General features: G+C 33.4%; 1 protein-coding gene and 1 long non-coding RNA gene across 3 annotated transcripts; one reads left to right on the top strand and one right to left on the bottom strand.

Annotated features, from left to right (window-relative positions):
• The first annotated feature begins 389 nt into the window (after nt 1-389).
• Nucleotides 390-15,381, top strand: LOC123523254 (uncharacterized). 2 transcript variants are annotated; one of them, XM_053550259.1, is made up of 9 exons: nt 390-1,148; nt 3,277-4,080; nt 8,461-8,582; nt 8,924-9,091; nt 9,867-9,929; nt 11,599-11,679; nt 11,934-12,014; nt 12,782-13,016; nt 13,759-15,381. In XM_053550259.1, exons 2-9 carry the CDS (start codon nt 3,435-3,437, stop codon nt 13,878-13,880), a joined length of 1,518 nt encoding a protein of 505 aa, XP_053406234.1. In that variant the 5' UTR covers nt 390-1,148; nt 3,277-3,434; the 3' UTR covers nt 13,881-15,381. The 2 variants fall into 2 exon arrangements, with proteins under 2 accessions (XP_053406234.1, XP_045156905.2); XM_045300970.2 differs by lacking the exon at nt 390-1,148 and having other exon boundaries at nt 2,029-4,080.
• Nucleotides 6,304-7,974, bottom strand: LOC128559120 (uncharacterized). Its single transcript, XR_008372197.1, has 3 exons — nt 7,883-7,974; nt 6,966-7,061; nt 6,304-6,456 (listed from the first exon to the last, which is right to left on the bottom strand). It is a non-coding gene; the product is annotated as an uncharacterized LOC128559120 (long non-coding RNA).
• Nucleotides 15,382-18,446: the final 3,065 nt, after the last annotated feature.

Genomic DNA, 18,446 nt, shown 5'->3' with positions numbered 1-18,446 from the left:
GAATGTTTGTCTGTTTGGAGTAATTTCAAAACTGGTTTACCTGAAATCATGTTTTACATAAAATCTATATCACTAGGTCAAATCATAGAGCTACCTTGTTAAGATCACCACCTGATCTTCATGAGATTTGAACAGAATTTGTCTGCTTGAAATCTAGGATAAATTTATAACAGGGTCACATTATAAATGACCTTGTTTTTCCCCAAATTACTCATTCTGAACTTGACAAAAATTTCATAGAGAAAAACATTCTGACAAAGATTTATGATGATTAACCGTAATTATAAGTAAAACATCTTAAATCTACAGTGTTAACAAAGTTTTTTCTATGATTTTATCTAATGATCTATTTTTAGTCATTTCAAATCTTATCAATATTTTTTATTGTCGGAAAAGCACATTGCCTGATAAGTAAAATGTTCGCGTGTATATACTTTAAAGAGGATGCTAGCTTAAGTGTTGTGAATAAAAATGATTCATCTCTAAAGATTATAACGGACTTTTCTGCTAGAGGTGTCGTGGAGATGACATGGAGGATAGCAGGGAAATCAAAGGAATTGTTTCATGGAACCATTATTAAGGTTGGCGGTGAGTAAATTTCGGAACTTTTTTATCTAGATTTTTACGTTTTATGAGCTTGCATGAGAAACATATTTACAGAACAGCAATTGGCATAAATTTTAAGCTGTATTTATGGTCAACAATTTGCATGGAGGATGAGTCAATTCGACGTTCAGATTATTTTATGATTGTGACGGGCAACTTGTGACCGGAGATATTGCCCACAAGAAAAAACAATTCAATATTTCCTAGGATCGCGTGTTGGACTTTTGAGTGGGAGGATGAGAATTGCTACTGATTACTGAACTAAGAAATCATCGAAAGTAGACACATCTATTTTTTTTTAAAGATTCGAAAGCGTTTTTCAAGTAATAGTCATCAAAATATTTTTCTAACATCATCATTTACACACAACTAAGATATTCGAATCATCATGATTGAACATTCATTTTGCAAAAAACAAAAACAAAAAAAATGCTGCATTGCGGGGTATGTGCCATTGTGCGCATGCGCGAAGAAATAGATATGTTTCCGGAAGTTACATTATTATTTTTTTTAGCTCGATCTTAGTATCGGAATAACATGTCGTAAGTTTTAACGTTTTAATGCATTTTCAAAAATGAACATTATCATATGATTTTTATCTTAGAATACACTGTGACTTATTTTCTCGGATATCGATGTCCAGGTAGACATCATCAAATTATACATGTACATAAAATTGTGGAATAGTGCTCGGATATACATGTGGCTGGTATTGGCTATTGCACGAGGTTCTGTCTACTGATAATGTATCTGTAGATCATCTGTTTACCTACAGAGTTTTTGAAATAATGATATAATTTAGTTTAGTCTCTTAATACACATTGAGCACATTTATATCTCATGCATTGTATATTTTCTCTTACAAATTAAGCATGTTTTAAAAATTACCATTTACTTTTACAGGGCTCCAGATAATTTTTTTGGCCTATGAGTATATTTACTCATTATAATATTTGTGAAAGAGTAAAATGGTAAAAGGTGATATTTTGTATCAACACCGCTTTAAAACACACTACTGTAACATCCATATTAATTCCCAACCATTTGATTTACATTATAACGCATTGAGTATAATATAGTTTTACCTAGTCTAAATAATGAGACCTCGGGTAGACCGATTTTACATTTTGATATTTTACATTGTCTACCTAGAGGCGGATATCGACAAGTCAAAAAATATTAACGATATTCAACTCTCATGTACAATTATTTGGACTAAGTTTTACCTAGGTGTATAGAGTACCATTTAATGCGAGTGTACGTTCAATTAGGAGAATTAATGCCGATCGACACTCTGTTACGTTAAGCATCCAGACGATTCAGATTTTGTTAATACTAATTAAAAGTCATTGCGTACGTTTCTGCAATATACGTTTTTATAGGCTTAAAAATTATTAGACATGCATATATGCTTTATTTTAAAGCGTAATTTACGCTAATACGCATCTTATCTGGAGCCCTCACAGTTTTAAGTGCAATAAAAAGTAAAGATAATTTACACTGAGCGATTGAAAAGTCTCAGCTATGGAAATGAATAGATCAGCAACTTGAAAGGCATATAAAGCAAATTTCGCCAAAATCATGTGGCAATTGAATAAGATCTTGTTATATGGGTGTATTTAACAGACAGCTGAAGGATAAAAATATACGAGGCGAAAAACTTCCGATCAGATAAATTGGTATTTTTAAGAAAGTGGCTTGTCAGGTTCCGGTAACTGCATCTCTAGACCTGTCTAGAGGTCCAGTTACAAGACTTCTTGACAACCAGTACAGGGCAGGCTATAGGTCCGGTAATTAATAAGATACTTAGAACGGTATTTATAAAGAACTAGGAGATTATTATCAGGTCACACATTAAGTTGATAAAACAGGAATACACATAAGATAACACGGTGACACTAGCTTTTCTCCTCAGTTGCCATTCTGTGTATTTTATACATACAGTTATATTAATACAAATTCAGTTTCTTATCCAAGGAATACGAGAATCGATATGAACTAAGTGTTGCACAGTCAAATTTACAAACAGAGACGGGACACGAACGATATCATCAGTGGTCATAATAAAAATATTTGCTTTTTAAGTCATCTACTGCATTGGCAGAGGTCTCAGCATACTGGTTCATATTATTGTAGGTTTTTGTCAAGGCCGCTGGTTCGCTTCCCGCTGTGGGCAATCTTTTTTTTAGAATGATTTTTTTATCTTTATAGGTTATCATTAAAAAGACTATGAAAATATTACGAATATTTAATACATTGTATATTTAAAAAAAAGAAGAAAAACAGATCGCCCATAGCGTAGAGCGAACCTGCGACCCTAACAAAAACCGTGTATTCTGAACCAGCGCCTTGCCCTCTCGGCCACCTTTTGGTAAATTTCAATGCTTAACGTCAAGCTCAGATCTCTTATTCCTTGGACAAGCAATTTGTGTAATGAAATGCTCGGAGTAAGCGGTCTTGTGTATATGGGAGTTTCTTTCAAACATGTTGAAATTGAAACTGAAGTAGTATGAATGAGCTTATAATTATTATTGTTAATTTTATAACCAGAGCTTCATTGCCATACTGTACTGCTGAATACCATATTATAGCACCATATAATATTTGATATTTATTAAATGCTGTTTCATTCCAGGACAAACAAACAAAAAATGCTATTGCTGTTTACAGATAATGAAAATGCACTGGCAAGGTTTGCTACAGCTGCCCACAAGAATGTAGTTAAAGACAAGCTTGAACCTGGGCAGGAGGTACCAGAGGAGCTCTTCTCCTTCCAGTTAAATCCAGGGAAATCTGCTGGGAAAAGAGAAAGAACTGAAACACAACTAATGAAAGAAAGCAAAGAGCAAGAAGCTACTTTAAGCCCTAAGAAAAAGAACCTTAAAGCAAAAAATGAAACAAAAGAAGATTCTATTTCTAAGGAAACCAGCAAAGAGAAAAAGAAAAATAGTCCAACCAAAACTCAGACAGAAGAAAGGACAGGGTTGAGTCCTAAGAAAAAGAAACTTAAAGCAAAAAATTGTCAGAATGAAACAGAGGAAACCAGTGAAAAGAAAAACGAGAACATTCAAAACAAAACTCAGGCAGGTTCAAAAGGGAAATGTGTATATGGCACTGCACTTCAAATAGGGAGAAGCATGATTTCTTTGATGGACCAGTTTTTGGATGAAAGCCCCCCAGCTTCAACCAGTGGAGAACAGTCCAACTCAGTAGAGGCAAAAAGTGAAACTGATTGCATCTCGAAGACGAAGGCAAATCAGAATCAAATACTTGATAATGGTGGATCTGATGGCGAGAACACAGGAAGCTCTACAGTTCCCCCAGTACTACAGAATTCAGTACCTGCAAATAGTTTTCAGTCAGATGATCTTCATGTCCCGCCAATGAGTCTCACCAATACATGGCAGACTTGCCAAAATGCCATGGCTGCTGTAAGCAGTGAAACTTCACACAGCCCAAACAGACAAATACCAAGTATGAAATATATTATATAATTTAAACTGAAACTGAATAATTTGATTAAACTCCTATTTTTATACAATGATACTATATTCAATACATAATAATGATAATAGTTATTATAACAACATTAATATTAACGACAGTAATAACAATAGCAACCTTAAACAGTCATGACCACACCCATCCCCTTGAGATCATTTTACCCCTATTGCCAATACCATATGTGACAGAGCATGAGATTTTGGGTCCAAATGCAATTTTGGTCAAAAATGGGGTTTTGGGCTAATCTGACAGACTGACCCGTTCTGAGTAAAAATCTTCAATTTGACAACAAAAGTCAGTCGTTGTCATGGAGTTATTACCACTTTTCGGACACCATGTTTTTGTCTAACTGTATCAAAATTGAGGCAGTATATCTTAATAATGACACCATATTTAAATAATATCAAGATGAAATACATGATAAAATAACAAAAGCAACATGCAATTAATGGAATGTATTTCTTTTTGTCTCTTTCTTTCATGTAGTATAAAAATATTTATGTTCTAAAAATCGTTTCTATAGCAACACTGTTGTTTAACCTCTTTTTTAACAGTCTCTTGATGAATCTAGCAGTAAATTACATAGAATGTGAAATAAATACACAATTCACTTTTTCTAGTGTGCAAACAGTTTACAGACAACTGTTTTATAACATTCTTTTGAACAAGATACAGAATTTGATATCAAATTAGACAACATCCCAAAAACTAGGACATTGATCTTGTTATTATAGACACCTTATCTATTAAACTAAACAGTAAGAAAGAAAATCAGGCAAGAAGATATAATTATTAGACTGTTGTTATCATCTGTGAGTTTGCTAAAATTTCAAAAGACTTAGATATACTGATCATTGAATCATTACCATGGCAACGATGTGGTATTTTCTTACAAAAATACTAACATTACCATGGCAACAATGTGGTATTTTCTTACAAAAATACTAACATTTTTGGCAATTTCTTTGTAATAATTGAATATTGGAAGTGTTTTTCCATATATTTACATCAAAAGCTGTCTGTTTTCTTATTTAAAAGTAAGAGAGTAGACATCACTCCATGAAAATTAATGTAATATGGTTTGAGAAATACATAATATCAGATACACCTCTCTCAGTAACAACTATTGCCATTTTAAGGCAGGCTTATGTAATAACATAGTGCTTTGTTGATGCAATTATTACATATGAAAATATGTCACTAACATAATACAGCTTAACATATATAACATATAAACAAGAAAGATGTTTTTTACATATGATGATATCCAAAATAATTTAAAAGTTAAATTAATGTTACCATGGCAACAATGCACTATCTTCTTAAAATAGTAGTTTTTGTAAATTTTCCAGAAAGAATCAGAACATTCATTTGGCATCTGTTTAGTATACATTTGTTTTTACACCACAATGGTCAATTATGATCATTTATAAAAAAACAAACATCATTTTATGTAATATAACTTGTCTTTGAGAACTACATATTTTCCTGATATGCCTACCTGCATTACAGCTCTGCCATTTTATGGCAGATTTGTATTATAACATGTTTTGTTGATGGTTACACATAAAAGATATTTTCTTTCAGAACATAGTCTGATTAGCAGAATATAAACAAGACACATGCTGTTTACGTAATCAAACAAATCTAAATTTAAGTCAAATTTGTGTTACCATGGCAACTCACAATGTTTTACAAAAAAAAGCTATTTCTGCAAAGGTCATGTCATGTAAAAATATATTTTAACACAATTATAACCATGGATTAACATGATTAATTCTTGAAATAAAATATATTATATTCAGCCAGTAACAAATATTTTCTGCTATATTGGTAGTTTTCTGCCATTTCTGGAAAAATCTCCCTAACACTCACACTGGCAAGGCAGTTTTTATTGTAAACATGTTTCCTCCAAAGGTTGTGCTTTAATGTCACATGTTGTAGTTTTGAAACAACTAGGATCCAATTCAACAGACATGTCTTAGTATTTCATGCATGCAGTTTTGGAAATTTTAAATTCTGTATTGTTAAACAATTAGGATAGTGCTTCTCAAATAACTTCACAGCTGTCATGACATCAAAACACTACTTTTACCCAATATTTCTCACAGTTGACTAAGTTTTACTTTTCTTGAAACACATTTGTTATTTGAACTAGAATTTTAAATTTTTCAGGTCATGAGGGCAGGAAACATGACCTTATTTCTGCAATATGGAGTTATTTGCTCATATAAGTATTTGTGACATGCACTCTATTCCACAGGCATGATTTCAGCTGGATGATCAGTAGAACATATTAATTCCTTCTGTTACATTCCCATTTACATATTGATAGTTCTTTCATCACTGCAAAACAAAAATTCATCAACATTAGAACTTCATTTTAATAAGATTAGTATAAGGTTACAGAATATAAGACTGTGAAGTATCTTTTTAAGCTTAAGAGAGTCGTTTTGTTAAAAGCTGAATGAAAGCAATTTGATAAGTATAAACTCATCCAAGAATCTTACAGTATTCATGCAGAAAAAGTAGCTTTTTAAGAATATATAAACTAGTCTAAGATTCCTACAGATAGACATACAATTCATGCAATCAACTTAATGTAAACACAAATACTGTAAAAATAATTTTGAAAATATGAAAAAATACATACATGATATATTCAATTATTGTATTTCATTACTTATTCACTTCTTAATAATATTACACATATTTGTTGAATTGGTCTATAATCAAATCATTCTCTTAAAATTTATGAATGAAATAGATCATTTATGTTTATGCTACTTTAATGTCTTTATCTTTCTTAGAATAGCAGTATAGTAACTGTAAAAATGTATGAAGAATTTACAAACCCAATAAAATCCAGCTTGTTGTGTATAGACCTTCCTGGAAAATCATTTCACTGTTTAAGGTCATTGCATCAAGCCAAACAATCCTCAGTGGTTGATCTGTAAAATGAAAAAAAGAATACTCAAAAGGCTGAAATGCAGATAAAAATGCCCTGGGCAGTTAGCTCAGTACATATTTAGCACAAAGACTTCTATAAAAAGAGTAATAGGTTTTAATTCCTGGCAAGGCTTTCAAAACAAAAATGTATCTAAAGTTTATTTATTTTACTAAGTGTTTTTAGTCACTTGCCAAGAACAGTACAAAATGTGAGGAATCCAGAAATAATGGCCAAGTGAACAGTATGCAAATTTAACATGAAAAGCTTTGGAAAAAACTGTCTCTTTCCAAGTAAAAAAAAATATTTATGCCTTGTAGAAGTTTTTTGTATGGACTGATTTGACATACATGTAAGAAATTAGTGGTTGAAGCTGACAATAGATGTGTTTCAACTATATCTAATCAGTCACTTTCATGGCATGGCTATATTTATAAAATGATCAGGGCTTTAACTTTAATATGTAACTAAACATTATGACTGACTGTTGTAATTTTGTCTGGCACCAGAATCACAAGGTCTTCATGTAATTGTCTTGCATACTGATCTTTCTGAATACTTCTTGTAATTGTCTTGCATACAGATTCTACTAAATAAGAGTCAAAACCGATTTAAAAAAAGTTGAATTCATGGCAGATTTAGTAAATAAAATATAGTCTACAATATATTGACACTTGTAAATAAAAAGTGAACTGCGCTAAATCTACCTCGAATCTGTCATTAGTGTCAAATCCGGGCTATTTTTGGAAAATATATCGGACAAAACTGTCGATATGAACTCAAATAATATTTTTAACACTACCTATAGCTTGAATACTTACTTACCTTGAGATTCGCTAACTGTCGTTCTTTATACAATCGAAATAAATCATCAAATAATTGTTTTTGGTAGTTTCATTTTCTCCGCGACCTTCCATGTTTACAAATGGCGTGTCGATTCAAAGGGCGATAAATTATCAATCATTTAAAAATTGAAACAAAAACGGAATTGCAAAACATGGAAATGTTTATACATGTCACTTCATTTTTTTCTTGTGGCAAGGTAGAGTATTATTGAAAACAAGAAATGCATTAATTGCCGCAAACACGTGGTAACATCCACCATTTTTTTTTGTGACGTAACTTTAATCGATGTTTTCTCAAATGACGTAACGCCGAATTTGGACCCAAAATGTCATGGTGCGTCACATATAATTAGTATTTTGATATTTATGACAACATATATATCAAGAAAGTGAAAATAGTGTTAGCTTATAAAGCAAGATTCTTAATTTGATTTTTAATTTAATCTTTTGAGTAAACTTTGCCAGTATGCAGTGATTTCAAAAGGAAACTTTAACTAAACTTTGACTATAAACTGAAATTGTTCAGATATATTTTATGCTATTTATTTGTGTTTTTAGTGCCTTCAGCGGAGGTTCTGCAAACTTTGAGGGCAGTCTGTCAGCCAGATTTCATTGCTTTTATAAGCTATTTAACAGAACATCTACAGCAACCAAGTAATTGTAACCACCCTTGTTTCCAGGTAAATACAAAAATCCTTGTGTAGTACATTACTGATATGTATGTAAATAGATATTAAAAAATTATTCCGAGGACAGAAAGACAAAGTAAACAAAACAGTAAAATCTCTTATTTCTTAAGGGAATCCTTTAATGCAAAAATCATTTCAATTGGTTCTGTACAAGTTTACTGCTTTAGCAACCAATAAAAATGTAATTATAGCAAAATTAATTCATTTCCCTTTGATTCTTAAATCTTCTGTAGAATTACCTTCCTAACAAAATGCTTTCATAAGTAACTAGTATATAGCATATTTCTAATGTATTAAACTAGTGGTTGATGATTTGTTAATCTTTTATTTAGCCTCAGGTTAATATGCCTCAGCCTCAGCCAAGTTTTTACATGGATCTTATGAATAGTGACATTGAGAACAGCTTATGCTCCTACCAATCTGTCCCTGAAGACCTTTCAACTATGGATGTGCCATTAGAAACCAGTACACCAGCAAAGACAGCATGTACCACATCTATGGTTGGTTGACTTGCATATTAAAAGTTAAGATTGCAATAATGCATGTGCACACTATACAATGCAATCCAATAAGCAGCAATAAGTGTTTAAAATAAATGGTCTGGTAATTATTAGTCATTGGTGTCTTGCAACATGTACATGTTTTTACCAGTATACACCACTTTTAGACTGTAGGCATATATTTTTAGGGCTCAGGGACGATTTCAAAATTTTGATACCTGTTAATCATTTGTATGAAATCGAATCGAACCGGTCAATCGGCCGGCATATTTGAAATGCTGTTTTCTTTCCAACGGACTGTATAAAGGTAGTTCATTAGGAACTTACGGACTTTATTGTTTGGAAGCAGTGTGGTAATTAATAAGTCATATTTTGGTGTATTTTGTTTTAGATATATCACGACAAGCAAACCCGAGACTATTGATAATGTTCAAGTTGATGTGTTTTAACGGAAATATACTGCGGGTCTTATAATATGCTGGTCAAAGAAATGTATAAATATAAAGTACGATTCGTGATGTTTATTGTTTGAAAGCGAATCGGACCTGATTAACTCTGAGTAATTGTCCCGGTCCTGTATATTTTACCAACTATAGTGCTGCATTATAATTTTGTTAAATCTTTGTGGGTCTGTACACTACTTTAGCACTTTTGATAGATTCTTAAATGATTTTAAAAGTAATTTATTGTGCTAAAATTTAAGCTTGTGTCATTATGATAAAATATTTGTTTTCAAAATCACTTTTACAGTTGGTGCAATATTTTTTATTTTCAGACATCTTCCAATGTAGAATTAAGGAGGTCCCCCAGAAAGCAAATACAAAAAAGTCATGAAAAGGTAAATGATTATTGTTTGGGTGTTAAATGCTGTGAAATCAATTAATTTTGTGGACAAGAATTTTCGTGATTTTGACCAAAATTGCTATTTCACGTTGATATGAATTTGTAGATTTCATCTTTGGAACATAAAATGAATGGGAATTTAACTTGTTTGTTAGGACTTAATTTCATGGATTGAATGATGCCTCCTTTTTATACGCCTGTTTGAAAAAACGGGACGTATTATGGGAACGCCCCTGGCGGGCGGGCGGGCGGCGTCCACAGACTTTGTCCGGAGCATATCTTCTACATGCATGAAGGGATTTTGATGAAACTTGGCACAGTTGTTCACCATCATGAGACGGAGTGTCATGCGCAAAAACCAGGTCCCTAGGTCTAAGGTCAAGGTCACACTTAGAGGTCAAAGGTCAAATTCAAGAATGACTGTCCGGAGCATATCTTCTTCATGCATGGAGGGATTTTGATGAAAGTTGGTACAATTGTTCATCATCATGAGACGGAGTGTCATGCGCAAGAACCAGGTCCCTAGGTCTAAGGTCAAGGTCACACTTAGAGGTCAAAGGATACAAGAAAGAAAACTTTGTCCGGAGCATATCTTCTTCATGCATGGAGGGATTTTGATATAACTTGGCATAAATGTTTACCACCACGAGGCGGAGTGTCATGCGCAAGAACTAGGTCCCTAGGTCTAAGGTCAAGGTCACACTTAGAGGTCAACGGATACAAGAATGAAAACCTTGTCCAGAGCATTTCTTCTTCATGCTTAGAGGGATTTTGATATAACTTTGCACAAATGTTCACCACCACGAGGCGGAGTGTCATGCACAAGAACCAGGTCCCTAGGTCAAAGGTCAAGGTCACACTTAGAGGCCAAAGGTCAGATAAAAGAATGACTTTGTCCGAAACATTTCTTCTTCATGCATGGAGGGATTTTGATGTAACTTGGCACAATTATACACCATCATGAGAGGAAGTGTCATGTGCAGTTCCCTTTTTTAGAATTACTTCCCTTTGTTGTTACTATAAATAGCTTATATTGTAACTTTTTCATTACTAGTCGTAGGGAAAAATTGAGACCACTTTTCTGTAGTACAACATGCTTGCTACATCCAATTATGAGGTGTATTTTGACCAATCTCTATCTGGTAAAGATTTTTGTGTGGACTTGCAATTTTTTTTTGGATTTTTTTTTTTTTTTTTTTTCTTTTTTTTTTAAGATTATTTTCCCTTAGTTGTTACTATAAATAACTTATATTGTAACTTTTTTATAATTGACGGTAGGGAAAAAACAAGACCACTTTTCTGTGGTACAACATAGATGTTACTTTCAAATTTTAGGTGTATTTTAATGTATCTCTACCTGGTAAGGAGTTTTTTTGTGGACTTAGAAAAACAATTGACTTACAATGATTACTAAACAACCACAAAATTAAAATTCCATTTGCAAATACAGGTGCTAGAGTAAAGAAATTTGCTGTGACGGGCGTATATTGTGACATTCTTGCACTCTTGTTTTGTAAATGTTATACAGTGAAACCTGATGGTGCTAACACCAGGGCTATGGTGTTTTACTGTAATATGAAAGTGTTACTTTAGATAACATGGTACATTTGTTACAAAAATCAATTGACATCTGTGTTGACTTATTGAACTTGTGACTCTTCCAGATTGTAAAGAATGCTACTACTCCTTCATCTGGCAGTCCGGGACCATCCCATGTTGCACCAAAAAAGCAGTCAGATGATATGGTTAGTATATTTTTTTGCATATAGCCACCTGGTGGAAGGAAGGAGAAGAGCGCTTCAAAATGTTTATAATATCAAGTACTTCTTCAGTGTTCTGACAAGATATTTGTTATTAATAACTTGACACAATTTGCTGTAAAATTTTAACTTGAAACTAATTGCAGTAAAATTTTAATAATGGACAATTGTTTTGACTTACTGAACTTGTGACTGATGCATTTTTTTCAGTAAACTTATAAACTTATTTGATCTTCCAGATTGTAATGAGTGCTACTACTCCTTCATCTGGCAGTCAGGGACCATCCGATGACACACCAAAAAAACAATCAGATGATATGGTAAGTATAATTATTTGTTTATAATATATCAAGTATTTCTTCAGTGCCATGACAAGTATCATATTTGGTATTTTAAAATTGATACAATTTGCAGTAAAATTTTAGTGAAATTAAAAAATTGGATTTTTGCTAAAATCCTTCCTTTGGTGTTACTGTTACTGTAAATACCTCTGCATCCTGTGAAGGTATTGTTTTAATTAACAGATTCAGACAAGTCCTTTGTCTAAATTAAATGAAAGCTTAAAACGAAGTGTCTGTATTTATATGGATGTTGGTATTCATGGTTACATATAATTCTGATGTACTTCTTTTGTATCTATTATTTTCTTCCAATCAGCGATATGCATTAGTGTACCACATGACAGTCCAATGATACTTTTGTTTGATACAATAATTACGAATAATATGCCGTATTGAATGATATGTTCAACTTTGGTTCGAATCTCTTTATTAGCGAAATGATAAAAAACAATCTGCAATAAAATCAACATTAAATAAAAACTAAATGCAGTGTTTCTCTATAGATATTAAAAATATGGGATCATGCCTCTTATTTTTACTAAAAAAATTAAGCATAGAATAAAAGACTATTTGACATAAAAAATGTCCTATACTATACAGTGCATATTTTGATTATAACCACTGGAAAATAAACATTTGGATGTTCTGATGAATACTTGTGTCCAAATGCATCACAGTATTGTACAGAACAGTTTTACTTATCCTAATAATACTGTGTATAAAATAGAAGTGTGCACTGTTTTCAGGTCAAACTTCTGGATTCAAGTAGCATTCTTGTAAGCAGAAATGCTAAAAGAAAAATACTAGCTGCTGCTAAAAAAAAGAATGGAAAAGAAGGATACATAGCCATGTATAAACTATGTGGTGAAATATTCTCATCAAAAGAGATGGCAGAATCTAGAGGCCTGGGAATAGGCAAGTCCTCCAAGGCCGTGGATGAGAGGCCACCACTGAATCCACATAAAATTAAAGACCTTAAAGGTAATTAGATATCAACACATTATCACTTTGCAGTCTTTTTATATAGCCATGATTTTTTAACTGCAGATATTTAGTTTATGAAAGGAATGTTGTCAGAACACTCACTGTAGGTAATGTTGTCAGAACTGTCTTCATATATATTGATTTCTGCAGCTGTTGTATAAAATTTTAATGAAAAAAAATGCAATAAATTTACCTCAATTTTTTAAAAACGCCATCGAAATAAAAAACATGTCAGGTGTCTAAAAAGTTTGTTTATACTCTGATTTATTTTAGATTTATTGTTAAGAAATTAAGCTTGAAGCTTATTTGAATAAATGCCTAGTGCACTTCCTGGTAAATACACAGACTGACAGACATTATGTAGAGGCATAATTATGATCTGATATTTATTATTTTCTTTTATGCTAATTGATGAAATACTGTCCTTTATCAGTGAGATATAATCCATATCACTCCCTGCTTTACCCATGTAGCGTGATATAACTTAGCCTTTAATTACTATTAGTCTTGAACATTGTGTATTAATTTCTAATTTTGCATGTAGAACTTAGAAAATAGTCACCATTTGTTGTAAGTGAGGAATAATGTTGTCTTGCAATACTGTGATGGTGACACTTGTGAAAATACAAAAATTGTCCAGTTGGTGATATATATTCTTTATATTTGCTAATAACAAAATATCCACTTTACATCAGTACATATCATGCATTAGTACAATGTTTGTTACTTTTATATTTAGACTTCGTGACAGCATGGTGCAAGGCCAACAAATTGCCAGAACCAACTGACTCTCAGCTGAACAGTGCCTGTACTGAGAGGATTGGTTATGCAAGAAAACAGGAAAAGAAAATACAGCAGTGACCTTTTTATTCAACAGGAAAATGGAAATTTCAGTGACTTTTTTGGATTTTTTTTTTGGATTATAATGTGATAAATTAGACACTAAAATTATTCACAATAACAAGGCATAGTTTCAGTTTGCCAGAACTATGGTAGCATGTCAAGGAATTTTTTTTTTATTTGAAAGCACAAGTATATATGTATTACTTGGTCTGTTTAAATCTTTTATATAATAGAACTAACAAAAATCACAGTTTCCTGTAAATGCTTTTATAAACAGTGGCTAGAAATTCCTAACTGAACTGTGGTACATTTATCTATTATGAAAAAGAATATAAAAACCTTTGAAATTATCCTGGAGAAAATACTCTGTATCGAAATGAAAAAAAAGCAGCATTTCTTTGAATTTTTAAGAGTACTGGTCTGGCTGAAGCTTATTGTCGAGCCCACTTGCAGAAGCGAAGACATAGTTGTCCAAATGGCTATTCGGTGTATGTGCATCCGGTTTTGTTTGTCCGGACCATAAACTTGACATGCATGGAGCAATCTCGTTTATATTTGACATGAATGTTAACCTCAGTGAGACGGAGTGTCATGCACAAACTGCAGGTTCCTATCTCAAAGGTCAAGGTCACACTTGGAAGTCAAAGGTTAAATTTAATAATTACTATGTCCGGAGCATTTCTTCTTCATACATGGAGGGATTTTGATGTAACTTGGCACAAATGTTCACAACCATGTGACAGAGTGTCATGCATAAGAACCAGGACATAGGTCTGAGGTCAAGGTCACACTTAGAGGTCAAAGGTCAGATACAAGAATGACTTTGTCTGGAGCATTTCTTTTTCATGCTTGGAGGGATTTTGATGTAACTTGGCACAATTGTTCACCATCATGAGACGGAGTGTTATGTACAAGAACCTAGAATTACTTCCCTTTGTTGTTACTATAAATAGCTTGTATGGTAAATTTTTATTACTGGTCGTAGGGAAAAATCGAGACCACTTTTCTGTAGTACAAAATGAATATTACATCCGATTTTGAGGTGCATTTTGACCTATCTCTACTGGTAAGGATTTTTGTGTGGACTTAGATTTTTTTAAAGATTTACTTCCCTTTGTTGTTACTATAAATAACTTGTATTGTAACTTTTTGCAATCATTTTTTATTTGGCATAAATGTTTGCCTCAATGAGACAGGGTGTCATGTGGAACTCCTTGTCCTTTTGACAGCTGGCGGGCTTGACATGTTGCCCGTGGGCATCTAGTTTTGATAGTTCTATTTTATACACATTAATAACTTCTGTTTTCATATATTTCTTGCTGCATTGATACCTTAAAGCACATGAAAGTACATACATGTATTACCATGACAGACTGAATTAAGTATGAGATCATACTTTGACTAGCAATACTGTAAAATTGATTCCAGAAATGCATTGAATTAATAAGTTGATAATTTTGACTATATTAAGAATACCTTTTCCATGTTTAATAATTAATTAAATTCTTGTATTAATATCTTTTTTTATACGCCCGTTTGAAAAACGGGACGTATTATGGGAACGCCCCTGGCGGGCGGATGGGCGGGCGGGCGGGCGTCGTCGACAGACCTTGTCCGGAGCATATCTTCTACATGCATGGAGGGATTTTGATGAAACTTTTCACAGTTGTTCACCATCATGAGACGGAGTGTCATGCGCAAGAACCAGGTCCCTAGGTCTAAGGTCAAGGTCACACTTAGAGGTCAAAGGTCAAATTCAAGTATGACTTTGTCCGGAGCATATCTTCTTCATGCATAGAGGGATTTTGATGAAAGTTGGCACAATTGTTTATCATCATGAGTCGGAGTGTCATGCGCAAGAACCAGGTCCCTAGGTCTAAGGTCAAGGTCACACTTAGAGGTCAAAGGATACAAGAATGAAAACTTTGTCCGGAGCATATCTTCTTCATGCATAGAGGGATTTTGATGAAAGTTGGCACAATTGTTCATCATCATGAGACGGAGTGTCATGCGCAAGAACCAGGTCCCTAGGTCTAAGGTCAAGGTCACACTTAGAGGTCAAAGGATACAAGAATGAAAACTTTGTCCGGAGCATTTCTTCTTCTTGCATGGAGGGATTTTGATATAACTTGGCACAAATGTTCACCACCACAAGACGGAGTGTCATGCACAAGAACCAGGTCCCTAGGTCTAAGGTCAAGGTCAGATACAAGAATGACTGTTTGAAGCATTTCTTCTTCATGCATAGAGGGATTTTGATGTAACTTGGCACAATTATACACCATCATGAGACAAAGTGTCATGCGCAATTCCCTTCTTTAGAATTACTTCCCTTTGTTGTTACTATAAATAGCTTATATTGTAACTTTTTCATTACTAGACGTAGGAAAAATCGAGACCACTTTTCTGTAGTACAACATGCATGTTACATCCAATTTTGAGGTGTATTTTGACCAATCTCTACCTGGTTAGGATTCTTGTGTGGACTAACAATTTTTTTTTTTGGATTTTTTTTTTTTTTTTTTTTTTTTTTTTTTTTTTTTTTTTAAGATTAACTTCCCTTAGTTGTTACTATAAATAACTTATATTGTAACTTTTTTATAATTGACAGTAGGGAAAAACCAAGACCACTTTTCTGTGGTACAACATAGTTGTTACTTTCTAATTTTAGGTGTATTTTAAGGTATCTCTACCTGGTAAGGAGTTTTTTTGTGGACTTAGAAAAACAAAAGAATTACAATGATTACTAAACAACCACAAAATTAAAATTACATCTGCAAATACAGGTGCTAGAGTAAAGAAATTTGCTGTGACGGGCGTATATTGTGACATTCTGGCACTCTTGTTGTCATTTTCTTTTAGCTCATCCAACTATACTGAGTCTATTTTTAGCCATTTACGCCTGTAAAATTTTACGCCCGTAATATTTTACGTCTGTAAGTGAAAATATTTTTACGCACGTAATTTTCATGATTTTCGCACGTAATTTGGTTTTGCTTTTACACCCGTAATTTTTATGGATTTTACGTGTCTAGCTCATTTGCATATAACGTTCAAAATTACGTCCACTGTACGCCTACTTTACGTTTGTTTTACGCACGTCATTCCAGTCATAAATGTTAAAGTAATAACACGTAAAAATTGAATTACACCCGTAAATATATACAAATTACGTCTATTTTACGGACGTACAGTTTCGTACGGGTTAAGGTCAAATCATACAAAAACTTTTAGAGACTTTTTGTTTCAACTTGATCTTTGTAAATATTTGTCATAATGTTTATCTGTATGAAATCAAGGTCATGTTCAAAAGTGGGGTACCTGAAGTCAAAAACAATGTCACTAGGTCAAATTACTGAAAAACTTGGTAAGTTATCAACCTGATCACATAAAACATTGTGATTGTCTACATGACATCTAGGCCACATTAGGTACAAAATCAACTTGGGTAAGAACTAGTTCAGGTGAGTGAAACAGGACCCCCAGGTTCCTCTTGTTTTTAGCTCACCTGTCACATAGTGACAAGGTGAGCTTTTGTGATCACCCTTCGTCCGTCGTCCGTCCGTCAACAATTTTGTGTCTGCACGATAGTGGTTTCGTTTATAATTTTATTTTAACCAAACTTGCACACAACTTGTATCACCATAAGATCTCGGATCCTTTCTTGAACTGGCCAGATCCCATAATGGGTTCCAGAGTTATGGCCCCTGAAAGGGCCAAAATTAGCTATTTTGACCTTGTCTGCACAATAGCAGCTTTATTTATGATTTGATTTTTACCAAACTGGCACACAACTTGTATCACCATCAGATCTTGGTTCCTTTCTTGAACTAGCCAGATTCCATGATGGGTTTTAGAGTTATGGCCCCTGAAAGGGCCAGAATTAGCTATTTTGACCTTGTCTGCACAATAGCAGCTTCATTTATGATTTTATTTTAACCAAACTTGCACACAACTTGTATCACCATAAGATCTCGGTTCCTTTCTTGAACTGGCGAGATTCCATTATGGGTTCCAGAGTTATGGCCCCTGAAAGGGCCAGAATTAGCTATTTTGACCTTGTCTGCATAATAGCAGCTTCATTTATGATTTGAATTTAATCAAACTTGCACAAAACTTGTGTCACCATAAGATCCCGGTTCCTTTCTTGAACCGGCCAGATTCCATAATGGGTTCCAGAGTTATGGACCCTGAAAGGGCCAAAATTAGCTATTTTGACCTTGTCTACACAATAGCAGCTTCATTTATGATTTGATTTTAACCAAACTTGCACACAACTTGTATCACCACAAGATCTTGCTTCCATTCTTCAACTGGCGAGATTCCATTATGGGTTCCAGAGTTATGGCCCCTTAAAGGTCCAAAATTGGCTATTTTGGCTTTTGCAGCCATATAGAGATTTCATTCATGGTTTTATTTGATACAAACTTCCAAAATATCTTCAACAACAATAAATCTTGGATTCCAAATATTGACAAATCAGATCCAATCATATGTTCCAGAGTTATTTTATATCTGATTACCTCCCCTGATTGTAATCAAAATGGATTTATATCAGTAAGTACTTACAGGACTTATTTGAAG

Source organism: Mercenaria mercenaria, chromosome 8, assembly GCF_021730395.1.
Source record: "Mercenaria mercenaria strain notata chromosome 8, MADL_Memer_1, whole genome shotgun sequence".
Lineage (NCBI taxonomy): Eukaryota > Metazoa > Mollusca > Bivalvia > Venerida > Veneridae > Mercenaria > Mercenaria mercenaria.
The sequence above is the reverse complement of the archived record's forward strand: the minus strand, read 5'-3'. Positions and strand labels throughout refer to the sequence as shown.